Below are 26,254 nucleotides of genomic sequence, written 5' to 3' on the forward strand. Positions count from 1 at the left end.
TACACAGCAGCTTCCCACGAGCTATCTATTTCACACATGATAGTTATATATGTTGGGAGAAGGCAATGGCAACCCACTCCAGTACTCTTGCCTGGAAAATCCCATGGGAGGAGCTTCGTAGGCTGCAGACCGTGGGGTCGCTGAGTCGGACATGACTGAGCAGCTTCACTTTCATTTTTCACTTTCATGCATTGGAGAAGGAAATGGCAACCCACTCCAGTGTTCCTGCCTGGAGAATCCCAGAGATGGGGGAGCCTGGTGGGCTGCCGTCTGTGGGGTCGCACAGAGTCGGACACGACTGAAGTGACTTAGCAGCAGCAGTTATATATGTTAATCCCACTCTCCCAATTCGTCCAACCCTCTTCTTCTCCTACTGTGTCCACATCTTTTCTCTATGTCTGTGTCTCTATGTGTGCCCTGCAAATAGGTTCATCAGTGCCGTTTTTCTAGATTCCATATATGTACATTCATACACTATGATTGCTTTTCTCTTTCTGACTTACTTTACTTCATAGGACAGATTTGGGGTCTATCCACATCATTACGAATGACTCGATTTCATTCCTTTTTGTGAGTAATATTTCACAGTACATATGTACCACATCTTCTTTATTCATTCATCTACTGGTGGATGCTTAGGTTGCTTCCATGTCCTGGCTATTGTAAATAGTGCTGCAATGAACATTGGGGTACACATGTCTCTTTGAGTTATGATTTTCTCAGGGTACATGGCCAGTAGTGGGACTGCTGCCTGACCACTTCTTTATCCTCATCTTGGGCCAACTTTCTCTCCTCCCCAGTCCAGCCACGCTGACATTGTTCTGTTTGAATACCAGGAGTGAGGAGGTAAGTGGTTAACAACCAGCTTTACAGAAAATAAAACCCCCAAAGCCCTGTTTTGTATCACTGCCAATTTCTGTGGTGTAAATACTCTCAAGGCTATTTCAAGCTACAAACATGGCATTTCTGTCACCTGGGTAGAAATGTGCACCCAAACCTTTTCTTTGGACTTCCCTGGCAGCTCAGATGGTAAAGAATCTGCCTGCAATGCAGGAGACCCCGATTCAATTCCTGGGTTGGGAAGATCCCCTGGAGAAGGGATAGGTTACCCATTCTAGTATTCTTGGGCTTCCCTGGTGGCTCAGGTAGTAAAGAATCCACCTGCAATGCAGGAGACCTGGGTTCAATCCCTGGGCTGGGAAGATCCTTCCCCTGGAGGAGGGCATGGCAACCCACTCCAATATTCTTGCCTGGAGAATCCCCTTTGACAGACAAGCCTGATGGGCTACAATTCACAGGGTCACAAAGAGTCAGATGTCACTGAGCGACTAAGCACAGCATGGCATACCTTTTCTTTATGTCATTTTCCACAAACATAATTATTCAATTATACATGTGATTTTTGTCTATTTGTTTATATTCTATGTTTTAAGCTAGAATCTAATTTCCTAAAGGACAATTCACATCTATTCTTCACTCTTATACCTCCAAGGCCAAGCACTGTACCTCCCAAATAGTAGAAACTCCAGACATCTTTATGAATTGATGAACGACACACGCTTGTTGAGTATCTATTTTATCTCGGAACTGAGAATAAAAAAGATGAGTAACGTACCATGGTGTCCTCAAGGACTTTCCAGCTGTATGGCAAAAAAGAAAGTTTTAAATTACTGTAAAGCTGTTGGGTGGGCATTTAGTAGATGAATGTGTATTGTGATCTATTGCAGGAGGTCAAGAAACAATTTTTTTTTTTTTTGGATGCCACAGGGGTGAATTCTCAAGGCACATCTAGCATGTAAAGGGAATACCAAATCTGGATTGGAGATGGTATCACAGAAAAAGGTTTATAGTTGAACAAAGCCTGGGAGTAAGTAAAGATTTGATAGGATCTCCAGCAAAGGCAGTTACCAATACTTCAGAATTTAATTCCAACATGCAAGGTCTCCTTTCTGCCTAGCAAAGTTCCTTCTTGATGCTTTCTAACCCAGTTCATTTTTAAACTGTACTGAGGCATCAAATCTGCTTACATTTCTGAGCCATGACAAACAGCAAGATGTCTGGAAACAGGGCTTGCCAACATCACTACCATGAATAGAAATGATGTGGACCAATTGCTTACATGAAAACCTAAGTGACTGTAGACTCCAGGTTCCCAGCCCCAAAAAGGGCCTGTGAACCCAGAAGCCTTGAGCTGGCCCAGGGAAATGATGGGAAATTCAATTTCAGAAGAGCTGTTTGCAAAGTAATCCAATACATTACAGTGTGTGCATTATTATTGTATTATATTGAGTAATATCACATTTAAGAAGATTTCATAGCATCATAGCCATGCACGAGGGAATATAAAAGTGGTTAATAAAATAGAGAAGTACAATTTCCCTTCAGTGTTAGTTATGCTCCTATTATACTCAGAATAATAATCAGAGGTCCACTTAGCTTGACTTGGGAAGTAGCGGATCTGTAATTATCTCATGTCTACAGTGTCATTATCAAGGATTCGGCCCCAATGTCAGGCCGCTGTGAATTCTCAGAAAACCTGTGGAACTCACTACCCAAGCAGCAGAAGGAAAAGCACAAGGCTTCCAGGACTTCCTTGGTGGTCCAGTGGGCAAGGCTCCGCACTTCCAATGCAGGGGAAATGGGTTCGATCCCTGGTCAGGGAACTAAGATCCTACATGCTACAGGATGCAGTTAAGAAAAAACAAATACAAGGCTTCCTAAAGTCCCCGCCCCCCCACATACCCCCACACCATACCACACCACACCAGGGTAAGTCTCGATGCCTCCCAGGCTGGGCTCGCTGCAAGAACTAAGCTACCCAACAAACCCTGGATCCTGTTTACTAGGGTTTCTCTCTGCCAGGGCAAGTCTCCTGCCCTATAACCACCTGACTCCCTCATTTAGGTTCAACCTCAGTTCTCCTTCTGCTAAGCTTGCTAAAGACCATGGGAAAAACATTCGCTGCAGATTTGTTGCGAGCAATGAAAGATGGTCACCAAAAACTCACATCAATGGCTCTAACCAAGCCTTCTGAGGCTCTTCTGGGGGGTCAGCTTTTCTAGCTGTAGGAGAAGTGATCTCTTGCTACTGCTAAGTCACTTCAGTCGTGTCCGACTCTGTGCGACCCCATAGACGGCAGCCCACCAGGCTCCCCCGTCCCTGGGACTCTCCAGGCAAGAACACTGGAGTGGGTTGCCATTTTATATATATATACTACATTCTCATGTCAATCCCAGAGCTGGGCACCAGTTGCCTATTTTAGTTAAGAGCTATTGATATTTCTCTTGTCTGTGCCAGTGAGTGTAAAGACCTGCCCTGTTGTATTAGAAAGAACAGTGCCTTTGGTATCAGCCAGGTCTGGATTAGAGTTCCATGCCCATCACTTCCTGGTGGTACAAACTCTGGCAGTATGCATCACCTCTGAGGCTCTGTTTTCCTTATCAGTGAAATGAGGGTAACAGAGCCTGGCGGGCTACAGTCCATGGGGTTTCAAAGAGTCGGACGTGACTGAGCAACTAACGCTGTCACTTTAATTTCCTATACATGCCACTAGGTTTCAAATAATGGACTTAAAGCCTGAAAACATTACCCCAGACTACTAACATTTATCTATCAATAATAACTGTGATATTCATTTCATGATCTATTTTATTTTTTACAAATATTTATTTGGCTGCACCAGGTTTTAGTCGTGGTACGCAGGACCTTTAGATGAAGCAAGAAAACTCTTAGTTGTGGCTTCCTTGACCAGGGAGGGAACCTGGTTCCCCTTCACTGTGAGTGCAAAGTCTTAGCCACTGGACCACCAGGGAAGTCCTTCATTTTATGATCTCAGATGAAGGTAACACTTACTAACCCTGTTTTGATTGAAGTCCATCAATGGTGATACAGATTTCAATTTCAAAGAAGGTTTTTTTTTTTTGGAAAATGTGGACACTACATGTATGTATGGATGCGTTTAGAGGTAGAAGGAGATGCTACATTTCTGATAGAACTATGAAATTCACTAAATCCTGGCACGGCACAAACATTTATTTCCTTGCCAGAGTTCCATAGGAAAGCCCAGTTTGATGGAGAAGAAAGAATAAAATAAATGCAATTTTGGTCAGGGGAGAAATTAGAATTATTTCATTAAAAAATAATCCAGAAAACCAAGATACCCTAGTCAAACTCAAACACCTATGAGGACCAGTCCATGTGGATGGAAGAGGTAAGCTTAGTGAAATACTATAGGAATGTTGGTGACCACGGCATACCATCTGGAGGGACAGCCCATCCTGAACATTTCTACATCATTATCACGGTTTGTAAGACTTTCGCACTTTTTAATCAAAGCCAGATTATACTGTAAAATCACCCATTTTTAAATGTAGGCAGTAAATTCCTTTGGGAGACTTGAGGTATGGAGTCAAGTTCAGCAGGCCAACAATACATAAGCTCTGTCCTAGTTCAGGGATCAACCAATTTTCTGCAGAGGGGCAAAGGGTAAGAATTTTGAGTTTTGCAGGCCTGTGTCTCTTTGCACTTACTCTGCTCTGTTGTTGTAATGCAAAGGTAGGCATGGACAATATATGAAAGGACTGGCATGGCTGTGTGCCAATAAAACTTTATTGACAAAAAGGGGCAGTGGGCCAGAAATGACTCATTGGGTCAGTTTGCCGCTTAGCTAATTAATGCTGATACTAAAGGCCTGGGAGAGGTGAAGGCTGGAGAGAAGAGGGAGCAGCCTGACTGGAGTGAGGTCTGGGGGCTGCTGGACCAGGCAGAAGGACATCCAAGGCTCTAATGTCTATGCCATGCTCCCTACTTCTTTTTGCAACCTTTGATCAAGTCCCCTCCATTCTTCAATGCCACAGGCTTCCAAGATTTAAACGGAGAAGGCAATGGCACCCCACTCTAGTACTCTTGCCTGGAAAATCCAATGGATGGAGGAGCCTGGTAGGCTGCAGTCCATGGGCTCACTAAGAGTCAGACATGACTGAGTGACTTCACTTTCACTTTCTAAGATTCAAAACCAAAGACTTTGAACTCCCAGGACTAAGCTGCCTTGCCTCTCTCCTGTCTCCGAACTTCCACCTCCGGGAGTCAAGGAGACTTCGAGGCTCGTCCCCCCAGCCTGCCCCACCCCCAGGATCTCTTTCCCTTTTGTGAACTCACCAGATGAGTGTCACCTGGAGACACTGCCTGGAACCCTAGGCAACTCCTCACATAATTGCTAACCTGACTCCCACTTGCAAGCCAATTAGAGGGAAAAGGGGGGGACAAGACCCACCTCCTGTCATTCGGGTACTGCTGCTACCACCGCTTTTCTAAGTATGAAAAAAAAAGGTAGTTAATTTCTTCCCCTAAAAAAAGGCCAGGGAACAATCTCTTTAAATTACAGTGTGATAACGTGAAGCAGAGATGCAGAAGTCAAATACAATTTGGGTTATAATTAGCGATTTCCTTGTAGCAAGTTTCTCTGGGAGATCCAGGCTTCCTCTAGTCAGCTTGCCAAGGGGTCTGAGGGTCCCTTGCACACCGTGGGGGTCACTGGACGCTATGAGGGGAGGTGGTGATTGGGAGATGGAAGAGTGTGTGTGTGTGTGTGTGTGTGTGTGTGTGTGTGTGTGTGTGTAAATGGAGGCAGTTTAGAGCTACAGTAAGAATTACGGGGAAGATTGTTAAGATACTTGTTTGCTACGTTATCATCATGTTTAAAATAGGAGGGAATGTCATTTTGGTCAAATAAACGATTTCTGATGGGGAAGTCACACATTTTGGGTTTAGGAATCTACCGGGCATCTGCTGGCATTTACTCACCTCCCTTTATTAGTTGTACGGCCTGGGGGCAAGTTACTGAACATCTGTGCTGTTTCCTTACCTGTCATTCTGGCATCGTCACAACCATCCCATGATGGGTTTACGGAATGTGAGTAAAATTTGCAGCATAGCGTGTGGCTCATGAGTGAGTTAGGAAGCAAACCCTGAGGTGAACTGACTTCCTCTGAATCCCAGCTCTGCCCTTAGCGGCTTTGTGATGTGACCTGAGCCCTCTCCTTGATTTCTCTCTGCTCTGGTTTTTTCATCTTGGTAACAAGGGGTTAATTATGGTACCCACCTCCTCTGGATGCTGTAAACTTCCATCAGATCATGTCCAGAGCACTGGGAGCATCACTGCACTGGGCATTTAACATACACTCACTACCTGCTAGATACTGTTATTTAGACATTACTCACACAGGATCGGAGAAGGCAATGGCACCCCACTCCAGTACTCTTGCCTGGAAAATCCCATGGACGGAGGAGCCTGGTGGGCTGCAGTCCATGGGGTTGCTTAGAGTCGGACACGACTGAGCGACTTCACTTTCACTTTTTACTTTCATGCATTGGAGAAGGAAATGGCAACCTGCTCCAGTGTTCTTGCCTGGAGAATCCCAGGGACGGGGGAGCCTGGTGGGCTGCCGTCTATGGGGTCGCACAGAGTCGGACACGACTGAAGCGACTTAGCAGCAGTAGCAGCAGCACACAGGATAGTTGACTCTTTTTTTAATGTTTTTCTTTCAGTTTCCCAAATTTCTATTTGTTTCTCACCATCTACCAATCCAGATGACCCCTGGAGGAGGGCATGGCACCCCACTCTAGTACTCTCACCAGGAAAATTCTGTGGACAGAGAGGCCTGGCGGGTTACAGTCCATCATGGGGTTGTAGGATCAGATACAAATGATGCAACTACGCACACACACACAATCAAGATGCACATTAACGTTTCCCCATTTTAAGAGACAGGGCAGCTCAAGCTTGTTGAATTGTATTATTTGCAACTAATTCCATGATTTTTCTGAAAAGCCTTTTTGCTTCCAAAATAAGTCTGCACAGATTTGAGTCAGTTCTAATGAGGTGGCTGAACCCAGAGCCTATTTTATAGAGTGAAGTAAGTCAGAAAGAGAAAAACAAATACATATAAATACAGAGAAAGAGGTATATATCTCTGTGGAATCTAGAAAAAAAATGGTACTGATGAACCTATCTGCAGGGCAGGAATAGAGACGCAGGCTTAGAGAACAGACTTACGGACCTAGTAGGGGAAGGAGAGGGTGAGACGAACTGAGACAGTAACACTGACCTATATACACTTTTATGCGTAAAACAGATAGCTGGTTGGAAGCTGCTGTATAACACAGGGAGCACAGCTCGGAGCTCTGTGACAACCTGGACGGGTGGGATGGGGGAGTGGCAGGGAGGCCCGAGAGGGAGGGGACATATGTGTGATCACGGCTGATTCACATTGTTGTATGGCAGAAACCAACAATGAATCAGCCATAAGTACACATATGTCCCTTCCCTCTTGGACCTCCCTGCCACTCTCCCATCCCACCCCTCTAGGGTATAGCGCAATATATATATATATATATATATATATATATATATATATACACTATCTCAGGATCTGCCTGATCACACAGTGAATATCTCAGCAAAAACTAGAACAGGGACTTAAAAAAAATTATTTCTCATTGGAGGATAATTGCTTCTTTTTAAAAAAACGTCTGCAACACTTAAGCCTTCAAATGACTTTAGTCCTGATGGCCTGGCTTGTTTTGGACTGTACAGTCTGCAAATTTTGTTTTATTGGGGAACAAACTTGCCCATGTAGCTTTGTTCCAAGGACATAGAGAGCACATAAAAGTCAGGGCCTCTAGACAGGCTACATTCGGACATTCCCGATGTCAGAGGGCTGAGTTAGAGTCTGTATTATAGTGGCCTTCTCTCCTAAGTCCAAGAGTTGGAGAACCCATGAGCATTTCTGTGGGGTCTCCACTCTGGTTGGCTCATCTGCCAGATTGACTTGTCTCGCAAGGGTCTGGTGACTCTGCTGAGGTGGGCAGAACCCACCGTTTGACCTTCTGCCCTTCGGGGAGCTGGGACGATGGCCTGGACTGAGCTCTACATCAAAGGCTATCACTTGACAATCTGACAGCCTCCATGCTCTTCAGGGATGTAAAGATAAAATCCAGGACTCCCTGGTTAGAGTGTTCTGGCCCAGGAGAAATTGGGACTAGAGCCAGTTGGAATACAGAACACTATTGAATGAGCACAGCCCCATTGGTACAACCACCATGATCAGCAGGAGAGAGAACAAGATAAAATCGCCTCCTTTCAGAACTCCAGAAGCCTTTACAGAAGCAGGGTCCACTGCTGGCTGAAACCTTTAACTAGGAACCAAAACGGAATATCAAAGAGAAATGGAGCCTTAAATCATATAGCCTGACTTGCTCCTACAGGCAGGGTTAGTGGGCTTTGTCTATTTTTATGCAGACATAAACCTAAGTACGTGGACTTTGAAAGCTACTACAGAATCCAGGAGACAGAAAAAAAGCATGGTCATAGCCAGTAGGATGCACAGGGAGGGCCATGGTACAGTGGAAATTTTCTTGTCCCTGCTCTAGTTTTTGCTGAGATATTCACCGTGTGACTCAGGCAGGTCCCATTCCCTCTCTGAGCCTTGGCATCATTTGTAAACAAAGCCAGTAGACCAGATGGTCACTTCAAGCTCTCACATTCTATGAACCTCTGCATTGTCATGCAGAAGTAGCCAAGCTGCCTTTTTTATAAACCTGAAATAGAGTCTCACTCAAAGGGTTAAGCTTCCTTATTTCACCTCTTATTAAAAAAGAATAAATGAAGGTTCAAAGACTAGTCAGGGGTTATAAACTTGGTATCTTCAGAGGCCGGCAGATAACAAAAAGGAATGAAATAGAAGTGAATGGGAGAGCACAGAAAAAAATCCAAAATGCTGCTCACTCTTGAAAAAAAAATCAAGATATTGCAATGCTGGGCTAGCAATTCAATATGGCAGAGATTGAATGGAATGATAGGAAAGGGAGGAAGGGCCATGAGCCCTCTAGACTGCCAACAGGGTTTTATCAAGGGGTCACACAGCATCATGTGTGCATGCGTTCTAAGTCGCTTCAGTCATGTCCGACTCTTGTGACCCTGTGGACTGTAGCCTGCCAAGCTCCTCTATCCATGGGTTTCTCCAGGCAAGAATACTAGACTGGGTTGCCATTCCCTGCTCCAGGGGATCTGCCTGACCTAGGGATTGAACCCGAGTCTCCCATGGCTCCTGCACTGCAGGTGGATCTTTTACCACTAAGCCACCAGGGGAGCCCCACATAGCATAGTGCCTAAGGTTTTATCATTCTTATCTTAATGGAGAAAATTATTTCTTTTACCGATGTCTCCAACATAAATCAAACCCTTTCATATATGTACGTTACTTGCCTGAGCCTGAAAGTATCTGTGTTTCAGCCCTTATGTGATCACCTAATACCGATACAATGAGGAGATTGCAACAGGTGGTTCCTTTGAACTCTAATACTCCAAGAGTCTGGCTGGAAACCCCCAGGAACCCTCAATTAACAGCACAGCCAACTTCTTTCTCCTGCCTAAAATCCAACAGAGCACAGATTTTGTAGGAATTCACCATCAGCTTGCAAAAATATATGGCCACAAATTAAAAGCATGAGCTGATGGCTGGCTAATGAGTGATTCAAATGCTGCCCACAAAACAGATTAATCTCTGAATAAAAACAAACAAGAGGAATGAAACCACCGCATGAGGCCATGGGGTATGCAAAGGTTCCTCCAGCACCTAAAAGACATTTGTGTAGCTCATAGACAGTCCACTTCATCTTTGAATTATCCAGTCATTATCCCAACCCTTTACAATGACACTGCGCAAACACTTGCTCAAAGACTAACATCTTCATCAAGGATACAGACTGCTTAGTCATACTGAGAGGGTAAAATTGATGACAATGAATATAGGTATGAACAAGCACAAAACACCAAATGAAGACAAAGTCACAAAGAAACATTTCTGGTGACTTAACACTCCCAGTGGAAATTCGACAATAAAGTCTCCCTAAGGAAATAGAATAGGTCTGTTCTTCCCTAGTTCAGCAAAAGCAAGATGGCTTCAGCCATGTGGGCCAAACATTAAGTCATATATTCCTTTAATAAACCCTAACCTTGCTCTCTATGACCCAGACTTAGGTCAATGACTTGCTTGTACCCATCAGCTGAACTCAGGCATGAGTGATTGAAAACAATTTGTATGGAAATCATTACATACAAGAATTCCTTTTAAAATAAATGTGGGAAATTGAGTCTTTGTTTCCCCCTTAACCCAGGGAATTTCACAATTCTTAGGATGGATTTATGGTCCTGAAAAAAAAAAATTTAGACAGAAGAATTCAGGACAAAGGAGAATGCTCTGATTTCCTATGGAGAATGACGTAATTATTTTCTGATTACGATAGCTCATCTGGTAGAATATTTACTATGTGCCCATCTCTGTGCTAAGCCCTTCATCAGCATTATCTCATCAAGATGTCACAGCCTCATGTACTCAAAGGGAGAAAGTGAGGCTCGGAGAGTTTCCATCCCATGCCAGTGGTCCCACCAAGGGTCAGAACTGGGATGGGAGCTCCATGCTCTTTATCTTGATGCTTCACCAACTGTCCTGATAATGTGTTGATAATGTGTGTGTGTGTGTCTGTGGCTGTCGGATTCCCTGGTGGCTTAGATGATAAAGAATCTGCCCACGATGCAGGAGACTAGAGTTCCATCCCTGGGTCAGGAAGATGCCCTGGAGAAGGGAATGGCAACTCACTCCAGTCTTCTTGCCTGGAGAATTCCATGGACAGAGGAGCCTGGCGGTCTATAGTCCACGGGATTGCAAAGAGTCAGACATGACTGAGCAACTGTTGTGTCCAACTCTCTGCGACACCATGGACTTTGCCCTCCAGGCTTCTCGGTCCATGGGATTCTCCAGGTAAGAATACTAGAGCTGGTTGTCATTTCCTACCCCAGGGTATCTTCTAGACCCAGGGATGGAACCCACATCTCTTGTATCTCCTTCATTGGGAGGTGTATTTCTTACCACTGTACCACCTGGGAAGCCCCTTCTCCTGAAAATACCTAAGGGTTTTTATTTATCCCGAACCATTTTTCCTGACTTGTCATGAGAACCTTCAATTCTTCCAAACTTCCAGGCAGCAGCCCTGGAAGCCTGTCCTTCCTAGACATTAGACTTGGGTCTCTGATGCTCATGGCTTTAGAATTATCTTAAGTTGGGCTCCATAATTGAGTGTCAAAGAGTTGATGCTTTTGAACTGTGGTGTTGGAGAAGACTCTTGAGAGTCCCTTGGACTGCAAGGAGATCCAACCAGTCCATCCTAAAGGAAATCAGTCCTGAATATTCATTGGAAGGACTGATGCTAAAGCTGAAACTCCAATACTTTGGCCACCTGATGTGAAGAACTGACTCATTAGAAAAGACCCTGATGCTGGGAAAGATTGAAGGCGGGAGGAGAAGGGGATTACAGAGGATGAGATGGCTGGATGGCATCACCAACTCGATGGACATGAGTTTGAGCAAGCTCTGGAAGTTGGTGATGGACAGGGAGGCCTGGTGGTGCTGCAGTCCATGGGTTGAAGGAAGAGTTAGACACGACTGAGCAACTGAACTGAACTGAACTTGGACTCAATGATACACACTGGACCCCCAGGACTGGGTGATCTTTGGTCAACTGGCGCTTTGGAATGGTAAAATGGCCCTGGAATTGGGTAACACAGGCTTTTAATTCATCCTGAAAGCCACAGACCATTTATTCTAAAGCATAGACAGCAAGCAAACGCATAATACTCAGCCTCATGAGGGAACTAGAGGCAGTACCTGTGTCCTTAAAGCAAATGTGAACCTTAGGAAAGCGGAACTGGTATTGACAAAACAGCTCAGCTACACTGTCATCTGAAAAGACAATTTTGAAGCCACTGAAACATGTTATTGGAGTTTGCTCAAGGCACTGGTCTCAGATAAGAGCCGGCGCTAAGCCTGTAATATTGCACATGCCTGGATCTGCCAGGGCCCTCCCCAGGGTGGATGGAGGAATTCCTGGGCAAAGCATTCTTCTTTGCTGAGGCTGTGGATGGAGAGATGAGCCCCGGGTGTGTGCCCCAACCTGCCTGGGGGTGCCTTCTGGGCTCCAAGCCCTAAAGAATTTTGGTCTGACACACCTGGTTTGGAGCCCTGGCTCCCATCTGTTAGCTTCAATGACCTTCAGAAAGTTACTTGCCTCGGGTTTTTCAACTGGAGGATGACAATGCCTCCTATATACTTCTATTCTTTTCTCTTTTTTTGATGATGGAGGGTCAAGATTGTACATGTACAGTGATCACAACATGGCCTGAGACTCGATGAGCAAACACTGTTATTTCTGAGACTGGATGCTCTGCCTCCTGTTTCTTAAAATATTTATTTTTATTTATTTATTTGGCTTCATCAGTTCTTAGTTGTGGTATGCAGGATCTTCTGTTATGTTGTGCAAGCTTAGTTGCCCCATGGCATGTGGGATCTTAGTTCCCCAACCAGGGATCGAACTCACATCCCCTGTACTGCAAGGCAGATTGTTAGCCACTGGACCACCAGGGAAGTCCCTGCCTTCTGTTTTGATGGAGCTACTTACCCTATTTTCAGACTGGCATCCTTTAGTGATTTTGCTAAACTTTAAGTGGAAGCAGGGAATGCCAAAGTTTTCCGACAGGAAGAGGGGCTTCAGGTATTTTTCTACAATTTTTCTCTGGTGACGTTTAGAAGGGAAGAGGAAGGGTGTTTGCAGAATGGCAGAACCACCAATCAGGAAGGAAACAGTAGGACTCTAAGAGCAGAGAGGTCAAACCACCAGTCCAACAGCCTTCACCTTGGAAATGGTGAAGCCAAGAGGTTAACCCTGGCAAATCCTGATTTCAGCTTCTTAGCTGACCTGCTTATCTAAACTGGAGAGCAGGCTGAAGAAACCAGCCTTGGGTGGAACTGTAGATTGTTCTGCCTGGTCCTGGGCACTGGTCACCTTAGCTGCTGGCCAGGAGACCTCGTAGGGAAGAGCCTGGAGGAAGAGCCTCAGACTTGAGGAAAGTCTGAACTTTGACACAAGACCTAGCTGGGGAGGGTCTCTACTCTGCCTCACAACTTCTCCATACTCACGGCATCTTGAACCTTGGGCTCTCAGTGTAACATGGGGAGCACTAACAGCATATAAAAGCTTTGCTATTGTTATTTCCTCGCCAAGTCATGTCTGGCTCTTTTGTGACCCCTTGGACTGCAGCCCGCCAGGCTCCTCTGTCTATGGGGTTTTCCAGGCAAGAATACTGGAGTGGGTTGCCATTGCCTTCTCCAGGGGATCTTCCTGACCCAGGGATCAAAGACACATCTCTTGCATTGTAGGTGGATTCTTTATCGATGAGCCATAGGGAAAGCCCCATAAAAGGTTTGGTGAGGACAAAATGAGATGAAGGACAAAAGTGTATCCAGTAGGGTCTGTGACCATAACAGGTCTCATTCAGTGGAAGCACGTCTTTCCTTTTCTTCTCCCTGACACCAGACAGCTCTCAAGTTACTTTCTTTTGTTAAAGAGAGGTATAGCCCCAGACACACGGGGGAATGGCTGTGAACTGAATTGGATGGCACAATGTCCTGGGCAAGGGGGAGGGTGGCAGGCCTTCTTAAGACTGTCTGCGGGCTGCACGTGGCTCCCTGGAGGGTCTACATTTAAACCCAGGCACCTTTAACCATTCATAGAGATACCGGAAGTGGGCAGTGCTATTTGCTCTCAGCTGCTCACTATAGCCTATTGAGAATACAGACCCTGGAAAATGAACCCCAGGAACAACCCAATTCAATCACTGGCAGACCTCTCTATGACAGCACACAAAATGAACAAAAAAGAATGCGAAGCTTGATATAGAACGATCTCCAAGATATAAAAGGTGCCAAAGCAGGTGATTAATAGACTTTAATTCTGTCCTTTTGGGAATGGAACTAGTGAGAAGTTAGAAGATGTGAAGATTGAATAAGAGACAGAGAGAGAAACAGACAATCAGGCTGCTATAAACCAAGAGTTTGTATCTCCTCAAAATTCATATGGTGAAATCCTAGATCCCAAAGCGATGGTATTAGGAGGTGGGGCCTTTGGAAGGTGATCAGGTCGTGAGGGTGGAGTCCTCATGAATGAGACTGTGCATGCGTGCTCAGTCACTTCAGTTGTGTCTGATTCTTTGCAACCCCAACAGGCAAGTGAAGGATGAAAATGTTTACCGTTATCTAACACCAACAAATAATTAATATCCACAATATAGAAACACCTCCCATAAATGGCAAAGAGACTAGATGACAAACCTAGACAGCGTATTAAAAAGCAAGAGACATCACTTTGCCAACAAAGGTCCCTATAGTCAGAGCTATGATTTTTCCAGTAGTCATGTATGGATGTGAGAGTTGGACCATAAAGAAGGCTGCTGCTGCTAAGTCGCTTCAGTCGTGTCCGACTCTGTGCGACCCCATAGATGGCAGGCTACCAGGCTGCCCCATCCCTGCAATTCTCTAGGCAAGAATACTAGAGTGGGTTGCCATTTCCTTCTCTAATGCATCAAAGTGAAAAGTCAAAGTGCAGGACAGTAGCCCACGGAGCTTCTCTGTCCATGGAATTCTCAGGCAAGAATACTGGAGTGGGTAGCCATTCCCTGCTCCAGGGGATCTTCCCAACCCAGGATCGAACGCACGTTTTTTTATGTCTCCTGCATTGGCAGACAGTTTCTTTACCACTAATGTCGCCATGAATGAGATCAGTGGCTTTGTAAAGGAGATTCCAGAAGGGAAGGGGAAGGTGGGACAAAGTGGGAGATTCGGATTGACATATATACACTGCCATATGTAAAACAGCTAGCTAGTGAGAAGCTGATATAAAGTACAGAGAGCTCAGCTCAGTGCTCTGTGATGACCTAGATGGCTGGGTTGGGGGTGAGGTGGGAGAGAGACCAAAGAGGGAGGGAATATATGTTTGCATATGGTTGAGTCACTTTGTCATACAGCAGAAACTAACACAACATTGTAAAGCAATTATATTCCAATAAAAATAAAATAAAAGAGACTCCCAAGAGCTCCCTTGCTCCTTCTGCTAAGTGAGGACTCAGCGACAAGATGGCTCTTCATGAACCAGGAGGTGAATTCTCACCAGACACCAAATGTACTGATGCCACTATCTCGGACTTCCCACCCTCCAAACTGTGAGAAATAAATACTTATTGTTTATGAGTCAGCCAATTTATAATATTTTTGTTATAGCAGCCTGAACAGACTAAGACACAGGCATATGTTTGTGTTTGCATAAAGCATTTCTGGAAGGAAATATAAAGAATTGGTGACTCTTGTTTCTAAGAAAATTTTAGTTTACATTTTATACACTTTTCTAGTGTGTGATTTTTTTTTAGCCACAAACATTAATTGCCAGAATAATCAATAGTAATAATAATAATTGCCAGTTAACAAAAAGGAGTGCATTGAACAGTTTTCTCCAAACCTTACCTATATAATTGGCTTCCAAAGAACAGCCAGCATGTAAAGGGTTAAGGACAGGACGTTATCACCAACCCAAGTCTTATCTTCTCAAAGGTATTCATGAAAACTGGGGACACAGTTAGCACTCCAGTTAGAAGGAGCTGAAGATCAAGTAAAAGTTGGCTTCTTAAACAGCTCCTCTCTCTGTTGATGGAGCCCAGAGCTCAGAGACCAAGCTCTAAGTCCCACGTTCTTTTTCCCATTAGTTCCTGGAGCTGGTGGGAAACTGTTAGACAGACTGCAGAGGTGTTAAAAATAGAAGTTAAGTTGCTATTGGAGATACATGGAGAAATTCACCACTTGCAAATCTCTAATTATAATATGTCAAGAGTAAAATACCTTGTCAGGAACAGTCTCTAATATAATACAGCATTGCCTCTGTCAGCACAGTGATCCATGATGTGTTTGGAGGCCCGCATTAAATAGACATTCAGCAGAAAAATGTCCTGCGGGGACTCATCTCAGCCCTTGGGGAGCTGAAAGGATGACCTGGTAGTTCTTTTCTGTCTGTACTTTCCTCGACTCTGGCTGGGAACTCTGGGTGCAGTCTGCTTCCCTTTTACAGATCCTGCACTTTGTGTGAAACCATGTGCATATATTAGATGTTCTTGGAGCCTACCAGATGGATCGATCTTTTCTCTATAACGGCCCCTCAAGTGACCTCAGACTGGCAATAAGCACTTTGTGCACCGGTCAAAGAACAGTTGGAGTTATTCTGGGTACAACTCTACCCTGTGGGTAATAAATGAGGTGTCTGATACAGGGCTGTGTATTCCAGGGTTGGCAGAAGCACGGCTCTGACCCACTTTGAGGTTAAGTAAAGAGATGGTGCACTTGGTAAGCGCACAAGGGTGCAGAGACAGTTTGAAGAAACTCGTCGTAGACTATGTTCTGCTCAGTCGGGCCAGGTTACTACAACTCAAAAGTAGGTCGCGGACAAACAGAAGCATCTTCCCTTTTGGCAGAAGGGAGAAAAGCACAAGTACGTAATTGCAGCAGAAAATAAGATGGCACCTGTTAGGATGACTGCTCCTTCCTTAAAAGCAGCTAAGAGGCTACGTTCTAAGACTCCCTTCAGGATCAGACACAAATCCCTCCTGCTTCACCTCATCATGGTCCTCTTTCCTGGAAGAGCTCCTGTAAGCAGTGTGTACCATCCAAACATCACTAGAATAGACACAGTCACCAAACAACCATGTCCCACCACAACTCCACAGTCTCCAGAGTCAGAGAGGCTGTCCATGCCCTTCAAAAACCCTAGGGATTGTCTGAGCCAGATTCCTGGCCGATTTGCTCAATTTTAGAACTCATTCTGTTGCTTCCAAATTTTTACCTTTCTCACTCTGTCAGTTGACGATGAGCTTGAAGGTCACATACAAGGACCTTCTCAGGTTGTCTCTTGACCTCAGGATTCATCCATTTCCTCACACACTCACTCTTCCTTCTTGCTAGGGTATGAATGTTTGTGTCCCCCACTCACTGCCCCAGATTCACATGTTAGAATCCTAAAGTCTCACGTGATGGCATTAGAGGATGGGGCTTTGGGAAGGTGATTAGGTCATGAGGGTGCAGCCCTTACAAATAGGATTAGTGCCCTCATAAAATAGACCTCATAGAGCCCCTCACCCCTCTCATCATGTGAAAAGGCAGAGAGGCTCTGAACCAGGAATCAACCCTCCCCTGACCATCTGGCACTCTGATCTTAGACCTCCAGCCTCCTGAACTGTGAGCAATAAATTTCTGCTGTCTATTCTTGTTACAGCAGCCAGAATGGACAGTGACAGTTTTCTTTTGCCTCAAAACTGAAATGTTTTCAGGCATCCATGGCAGTCCCTATTTGTAAGCTGGTCATTTCTTTGTGGCCAGAAATGGAAAACAACCAGATGCCCATCCACAGGTAAATGAGTCAACAAATTGTGGCACATTTCTACAAAGTGGTATATAAGGAGTAGGCTACTGATGCATGCCAACAACCAGAGATCAAATTGCCAATATCCGTTGGATCATCAAAAAAACAAGAGAGTTCCAGAAAAACATCTACTTCTGCTTTATTGACTATGCCAAAGCTTTTGACTGTGTACAGCACAACAAAATGTGGAAAATTCTTAAAGAGAAGGGAAAACCAGATCACCTTACCCTGTGCCTGTAAAATCTGTACGCAGGTCAAGAAGCAACAGTTAGAACTGGACATGGAACAACAGACTGGTTCCAAATAGGGAAACGAGTATGTCAAGGCTGTATACTGTCACCCTGCTTATTTAACTTATATGCAGAGTACATCATGAGAAACGCTGGGCTGGATGAAGCACAAGCTGGAATCAAGATTGCCAGGAGAAATATCAATAACCTTAGATATGCAGATGATACCACCCTTATGGCAGAAAGTGAAGAAGAACTAAAGAACCTCTTGATGAAAGTGAAAGAGGAGAGTGAAAAAGTTGGATTAAAACTCAACTCTCAAAAAACTAAGATCATGGCATCCAGTCCCATCACTTCATGGCAAATAGATGGGGAAACAGTGACAGACTTTATTTTTTTGGGCTCCAAAATCACTGCAGATGGTGACTGCAGCCATGAAATTAAAAGATGCCTGCTCCTTGGAAGGAAAGTTATGACCAACCTAGACAGCATATTAAAAAGCAGAGACATTGCTTTGTCAACAACAGACTGTCTAGTCAAGGCTATGGTTTTTCCAGTGGTCATGTATGGATGTGAGAGTTGGACTGTGAAGAAAGCTGAGCACCAAAGAATTGATACTTTTGAACTGTGGTGTTGGAGAAGACTCTTGAGAGTCCCTTGGACTGTAAGGAGATCAAACCAGTCAACGCTAAAGGAAATCAGTCCTGAATATTAACTGGAAGGACTGATGCTGAAGCTGAAACTCCAATACTTTGGCCACCTGATATGAAGAGGTGACTCACTGGAAAAGACCCTGATGCTGGGAAAGATTGAGGGCAGGAGGAGAAGGGGACAACAGAGGATGAGATGGCTGGATGGCATCACTGACCTGATGGACATGAGTTTGACCAAGCTCCAGGAGTTGGTGATGGACAGTGAAGCCTGGCGTGCCTGCAGTCCATGGCGTCACTAACAGTTGGACACAACTGAGTGACTGAACTGACTGAATGGACTGATGCATGCAACGTGGTGGACAAATCTGTGAACAATGATGCTGAGTGAGAGTGGAGCCAGAGGAAGAGGGGAAAAAAATGCAATGCTTGCTGTTACTTATAGAAAATTCTAGAAACTGAAAACTAAACTACAGGAGCAGATCAGTTGATTCCTGGGAATGGGGGAGAGGAGAATGGAGAGGGAAGATTACAGAGGGGTTATGAGTAAACTCTGGGGTGCATGTATCTTTTCAAGTTATAGTTTTCTTTTTCTAGATAAACACCCAGGAGTGGGGTCACTGGATCATACGACAACTCTATTTTTAGTTTTTTAAGGAACTTCTTTGCTGTTACATATAAATATACAGTGGAATATAACTCAACCATAAAAAAGAATGAAATAATGCCATTTGCAGCAACATGGATGGACCTAGAGATGATCATACAAGGTGTAGTAAGTCACAAAGAGAAAGACAAATATTATATGATCTGACTTATACGTGGAATTTAAAATATGGAGCAAATGAATTTACAGAATAGAAACAGATTCACAGATATACAAAACAAGGGAAAAGGCAGGGGAGGGATAAATTTGGAATCTAGGATTAAGAGATACAAATTACTATATATAAAATGAAAAAGAATATATATATACACACACACATATGTATGTACATATATATGTATATATAACTGAATATATGTACAACTGTATATATGTACTTCTGAAAGTAACACAACATTGTAAATCAACAACACTTCAATATAAATAAACAAATGAATAAATAAGTAAACAAAAATAAAGTGATTACCAGGTGGAAAAAAAAAAGAAAACTTTGAAGATGATGGATATGTCTATTATCATGAGAGTAGAAATGGTTCCATACGTATGTACTTACTGACACTAAATAATTACAAAATTATTAAGTATGCACAGCTTATTGTATGTCATTTATATGTCAATGGAGCTGTAAAAAATAAAGTATATCTTCTCCTTTCCCAGACTACCTACTGAATCTGTGTGCTCACGGTCAGATTCCTTCCCATTTCCTCTAAAATACTCTGCTGCTTTCTCCCTGAGTCATTCCCTATCTCTGATTCCCTGTTCTTCCTCCATCTCTCTTCTCTGTGGTGTAAAATATTGAGTCAAAATCCACTCTCCTACAAACCAGTTCCTCAGACCTCTGTGCTCTTCCGTTGCTATCTTTTCTTTCTCTTCTTTACTCCAAAGGTTTATGAGGGTACTGTGCACACCCACTCTGGTATTTCCCATTTATTCCTCAACTCCTGGCCCCCTGGAATTGCTCCCCAATACTTTACTTTATCCTCGGTCTTTGGCGATGTCCAATATGCCAGCTTCAATCATGTCCTCAGCTCATGCCTGCCAGGCTGCCATGACAGCACTCTCTGTTTCAACCCTCCATCCAGGTACCCTCTTCATGTCTCATTAATAGCGCCTTTTCTTCCCAACCTCACCACCCATGAGCTCTCTAGTGATCAGTCCTTGACTTTCTCTCCATTCTCTACACTTGACAAAGGTATCAATTCAAGCTCTATGCAAATGGATCACCATACTGCCTTTAGCACTGACCATTTTATGTTCATTCAACACTTTTAATGAGAAGTCTCAGGAACTACTCTGGTAGTCCAGTGGCTAAGACTCCAAGCTCGAAATGCAGGGAGCCTGGGTGCCATCCCTGGTTGGGGAACTAGATGCCAAAACTAAGAGCACACATGCCTAAACTAAGGATCCAGCATGCCACAACAGGACTGAAGATCCATGTGGCACAGCCAAGACCTGGCACAGCCAAATAAATACATAAATAAAAATAAACACTGAAAAAAGGAGTTCACATTGACTCTGGTGGAACCATCTTTGATCTATGTATTTGGCTCTCTGTGTAAAAGCTCTCTGATGGAGGGAGCCTGTTTGCTCACCATGTCACCTTGCTGTAGTGCCAGGGGCACTGTGGACACACAAGATGCAATTTACAAGTAGCCAGGTTGATCTCTAAGAGTTCTTTATGTGAGAAAAGGATATTGAGCCTGCTGGCTTAATAGTTCCTTTAAGGTAAGCTTCCCTGGTGGCTCAAATGGTAAAGAATTTGCCTGCAGTGTGGGAGAAATGGGTTCGATCCCTGGGTCTGGAAGATCCCCTGGAGGAGGGCACGGCCACCCACTCCAGTATCCTTGCCTGGAGAATCCTCATGGAGAGAGGAGCCTGGCGGGGCTACAGTCCATAGAGTCACAGAGTGTTGGACACGACTGAGCAACTAAGCACAGCACAGGCAATAATTAATTCTACCCTTCGAAATGTCATTTTTTAAACTTTTCTGGCTTAAACTCTTTTCAATGGCTTCCCATAGCTTTCACCTGGGAATCCCACCCTCTTATAGAACACACCGTAGGATCCCTGTGGCTGCTTCTTGTTCTCCTTCACCACTGTGCATCCCGACACCCTCTTCACAAGCCCTTAGACACACTGCCTCGGGATTTTTTCTTTTTTAAGTCTTTGAATAAGCCCAGCTCTTTCCAACCTTGGGACCCATGACCTTGGTATTCCTTTTACCTGGAAGCTTTTTATTTTCCCCTTAAATATCATGTCCTTGAAGAAATGTCCTCCGGCTACTCATTTGCAGGTGGTACCTCTCCTCTTTTTTTTAATCCTCCATAGCATCAGTCTTTTCCTTAAGAGCATGACTCACCATGTCTGTTTATAGAGCTATTTGCTTCCTACATTTTTACTCTGTCTCCCACATTTAGTTCTAAGAGGGAATGAGCTGGGCTTCCATGGTGGTCCAGCAGTTAAGAATCCACCTGCCAGTGCAAGGGTCATGGGTTCAATCCCTGGTCTGGGAAGAGTCCACGTGCCACGGGGCAACAAAGCCGATGTGCCACAACTACTGAGCCCAAGTAAGAGAAGCCACTGCAGTGAGAAGCCTGTGCACTGCAGCTGGAAAGGAGCCCCACTCTCCGCAACTGGAGGAAGCCCATGTACACAGCAAAGACCCAGTGCAGCCAAAATACAATTTTTTTCAAAAAAGATGGAAAAGATCATTTCCGTGTGGCTCACTCACATCATCAAGTATGAGTCCTGGCCTAAGTGGATGTTTAATGAATCTCTATGAGTGAAGGAATGAATCTTCCACAGCAGTGTGCATGGTTGGTCCATGTGGAAGCTTAATAAATGATTCCTGATGGGAACTTTATTAGTCCTAAAATAACTTTATCAAGCTCTACAATTGATTATCACACACACACACACACACAAACCAACACACAAACGAACAACAGCCCCATCACTACCACTGCTAGTCAACACAACGACAATAAGCACCTACGACATTTGCTAGCCCATTTAATAAATCCATCTCTAAGTTACAGCAAACAATGACAAACAAGGCAGAGGCAGCACTATTGACAACAACCCAGAGGTAGAAACAAGCCAAATGCCCATCAATGGATGGACAGATAAACAAAATAGGACCTATCCATACAGTGGAACAGGATTCAGTCATAGAAAAAGAATGACATACTGGTCCATGCTACAACGTGGATGAACCTTGAAAACATTCTAAGTGAAAGGAGATAGACACAAAAGGTCATATACTGTACAACTGAGTCTTTTGAAAAAGCCAAAAGAGGCAAATGTATACAGAAAGAAAGCAGACTGGTGACTCCCAGGGGCTGCGGGGATGGAGGAATGGAAGACGTCTGCCTGATGGGTACTGGGTTTCCTGTTGGGGAGATGGGGATGTCTGGGACTCTGTAGTGGTGATGGATGTGCTACACTGTGAATGTACTTAATGCCACTGGACTGTACATGATAAAATGGTTAAAAATTTTATATGTATTTTGGCACAATAAAAAAGGGAAGGCAATAGAAAACTTTCCAATTTACATGATTTTGAAAAACCTCCAAACTGAACTTCCAAGTGAATGAGGTACCAGGTAGCAAAGTTAGATGGTTGCCTTGGTTACAAGAAGGGGATGACAGAGGATGAGATGGTTGGATGGCATCACCAACTTGATGGACATGAGTTTGAGCAAGCTCCAGGAGTTGATGGACAGGGAAGCCTGAGGTGCTACAGTCCATGGGATTGCAAAGAGTTGGACACGCGTGAGCGATTGAATTGAACTGAACTTCGTTCCAAGAAAACAGATGATGTTTCAAACCAATACACTTCTTCACAAATACTAGTTTCTCAGAGGTTAGGAGAAAGAGGCCTAAGTGCCTTGCACCTATAAAGTGTTCTGGAAAGAAGCTGCATGTGTCCAGGCTTCTCAAGAATTCCATAGAACAAGGTTTCCTAAATGTTTACATATACCTCTCCTGAGATGCACATTGCATGGCTACTTCCAGTGGTATGCAAATAAATATGGTGTACTTTTAACCATCATTTTTGTTTAGAGTGACTAGCTTTTATGAATAGCCAGCAATATTAGTTTCCATTGGCAGTGGTGATAGACTGTTTCTTTTCTGTTTGTTTGCTTGTTTTTAATCCATTCCATCCATTCATAGGCAAGAAAGTTGACTTTTGGGTGCACAGAGGTATGTTACCACCACCATCAAAATGCAAAACAGTTCTACAAAATTCTCTTGCTGCCTTTTGGCAGCCCAGGTCATCCATACCTCGGGGGCTATGCAATAAAGAAGACGCTAGGGACATAAGCCACAAGGTGGGTGCAACTTGAATGAATTTGGCTAAGATAAGGAGGGCTGGGGCGGGAACCCGGCAGGGGGTGGCTGCAAAGGACAGATGGATTGGGGGGTGATGAAAATATTCCTAAAATAGACTGTGGCAGTGGTTGTACAGTTCTGTAAATACCATAATGATCCCTGAATTGTATACCTCGAATAGGTGGATTTTACGGTATGTAAATGGTATCTCCAAAAAGGCAATTAAAAAAAAAAAAAAGATTACATAGTGTATAATTCCACACAGACGACATAATCCCAGAAAAAGCGAAACTGCAGAAGCAGAAAAGAGATTAACATTCCCGTTTAACAAAACACGCGGTTAATGGGAAAATGTATTGATTTAAACCAGAGTCTCGAGAGGATGCGCGCAGGTGAGTGAGGTGAACCTGGCGGGGCTGGGATACCAAGGATGAGCTTAGGGATCGCTTTTCAGGATGGGGCCCCCCTAGTCGCATAGAGGTGTGCCCCACAGTCATTCCAGGAATTCTGGGGTCCCGCCCCACCCCCCGAAACCAGGGCACACTTACTGTGGCCGTGCCCGAGACGGTGTGCGCGCTCGTGTCCGCGGCGCTCTGCTCCGAGTGCGACTGCGCGGGAGGGTACAGGTTTAACGTGTGCTCCGGGACGGTGGTCTGGCCCGTGTACTCCGGTGCGGGGTGAGGGTGAGGGGCCGTGTATTCCGCGGGGATGCCGTTCTGAGGGGGAGCAAACTGGGCCGAAGCGTAAGGCTGAGCCATTGTGTCAGGGGCAGCTGCTGCTTCCTGATTACCCTGGAAAATCAGAGACAGGGAGAGAAGCCATGAGCGAGCACCAGGCAGAACCTTCTCCCCAGACCCAGGAACAACAGCTCCCCAGATGTCGCGTGGGTGCCAGGGTGGTGCCCAGAGCCTGAGATGGGTACCATCTTCATCAGACCCTATAAGGATGAAGTAACCATCACCAGGGCCTCCCTGGTGGCTCAGTGGCAAAGAACCCGCCTGCCAATGCAGGAGACATGGGTTCCATCCCTGGGTGGGGAAGATCCCCTGGAGAAGGAAATGGCAACCCACTCCAGTATTCGTGCCTGGGAAATTCCACAGACAGAGAAGCCTGGCAGGTTACAGTTCAGGCGGCCGCAGAGTCAGACAGGACTTAACAACTAAAGGATGGAACAGTCATCACTGAGACAGGCCCGCTGTACAGATGCAGAAATCGAGGCTCTGAAAGGTGGAAGACCCTTTCGCATGTCATGCAGCCCAAGAGCTACACACTGTGAGAGTCTGTGTTCTTCTGCACTGGATTTTTCTGGCAGGTCTTTCTAATTTCATTCCCATTTTGGAACATGTGAGCCTGTAGTTGTCGCCAGTGACAGCGGAGCCTTGATTTGATACTTAAAATGCCAAGAGAGATTAAATTGAACGTGTGTGTTCTTGAGAGGAGAGACAACTCGTGTAAGCATTAGAATTTAATCAACATTTTATGTGCTTTGGCTCACATAATGGGATGGGGGTCGTGGGCCTTGCAAGGGTCACTGTGTGTGTGTGTGTGTGTGTGCGCGCGCGTGTGATGTTCTCAGAGCCAACATGAAGTGGCTGATGAAAATTCAAGACCTAATTTGGACAACAATGACCCTCTACGATAGTCTCATTTTAAGTGTCTCTGCAAAACATGGATTTGACTCTTAGCCTCGTTAATCAATGCCTCCCCCCCATTCCCTAATTTTTTTTTTTTATAAGCAGAGCATTATATAACAATTCGCCCTTCAGATCTAGGCAAAACATGCAATGTGATAATTACAGTCAAGTCAAAAGAATAAAAAAAGAAGAGTTCAAATGCTTCCCTTTCAGGAAACCTCTCTTTCCACCCCCACCCCCACAACTTTACTACCCGACACACACACACACACACACACACACACACAGATGGCATCAGGGACTGTAACCCAGAGGTCTAAATTTTCCACGGTCTTAAGAAATGGGATTGCACAGTCAGAGAGAGAGAGGGAAAGCTTAGCAATTAAGCCCACCCAATAGTTCCCTCTCCCATTGTCTGTGGCCAATTAGATGTGACTTCAGCCCTCCTGTAATGATACCAGGGCAACAATGTCAGAATCTCTCCCATCTCCAGAGTCCCTGCCACTGACATTTGAGAGCATCTTCAGCCCAAGCAACTTGAGTGCAGCAAAACCCATTATGACAGAGAGGCTAGAAAAAAAGTTTATTCTCAAGAGCGGTGCCAAGAGCTGGTGCATTTGTTTAGAAGGAACCTTAATTAGAATGTTAAAGATGACACTTGGAAGAGAACAGCGCTTAGGATAAGTTTAAAACATTTTACAAGTGAAAACACCCCCAGCAGGCCCTTTCCTCCCCTGGACTAATTTCTCCAAATGTCTGTGCCATCGGAAGCAAAAATGCACAGCCGTGGCTTTGTTGGCAACATGTTTTCACGGCACTGGGGGGCTGTGAGGGTCCGACTGTGCTGGGGTTGGATCGCTTGAGGTGCAAACTTAACTATCTATCCTTGGGAAACCACATTCATAGTCACTGTCGCTCACTGTTCAGCCTCTTCAAGGATAAGCCCAGTTCCCTCTCAGGGGACACGTCCGCTCCTAGCCCATGACCTGCAGATGTGGCCGAACCCACCTCTGGGTCACGTGACCCAGCCTGGCTGACCAGAGGGCTCTCCTCTCACAGCCACAGTGATGGGGACTCATGCCCGTCCCTCTAAGCCGGTTAGCGAGTTGACCCCTTGCCACTCCTGTGAGGCTTTATCCTGGGACCCGACTGGTGTTCAGGGAGGAAGTTCCTTCACTACGATGATTGGTAACTGGAAAACATAATACCAGCTTGGAGCTACCAAGAAATGCCTCTTGAAAGGGGGCCTCCCTAAAGCAGAAGCCGACCCAGAGGAAAACAGAGCCCAGAAATGGAAACGCACACCCACTGAGTCCCCCTGACATCATCTGAAGTCTTCGATCCAGCTCTTTCTGCAGCCAGTAATGCTGCTGTTTAAATTCCATAACT

The 26,254-nt window shown here is 44.8% G+C and overlaps 1 protein-coding gene across 29 annotated transcripts in view; it reads right to left on the reverse strand.

Moving 5' to 3' along the window:
* The window catches only part of RBFOX1 (RNA binding fox-1 homolog 1), a 1,703,141-nt gene that overhangs the window by 181,559 nt on the left and 1,495,328 nt on the right, over positions 1-26,254 (reverse strand). For all 29 annotated transcript variants that reach the window (XM_044936027.2, XM_044936024.2, XM_044936025.2 and 26 more), the window contains one exon: positions 23,780-24,022. In XM_044936027.2, the coding sequence (XP_044791962.1) occupies positions 23,780-24,022 (243 nt within the window). The remainder of the gene's footprint in view (positions 1-23,779; positions 24,023-26,254) is intronic.

This window comes from Bubalus bubalis, chromosome 24, assembly GCF_019923935.1.
Source record: "Bubalus bubalis isolate 160015118507 breed Murrah chromosome 24, NDDB_SH_1, whole genome shotgun sequence".
Classification (NCBI taxonomy): domain Eukaryota; kingdom Metazoa; phylum Chordata; class Mammalia; order Artiodactyla; family Bovidae; genus Bubalus; species Bubalus bubalis.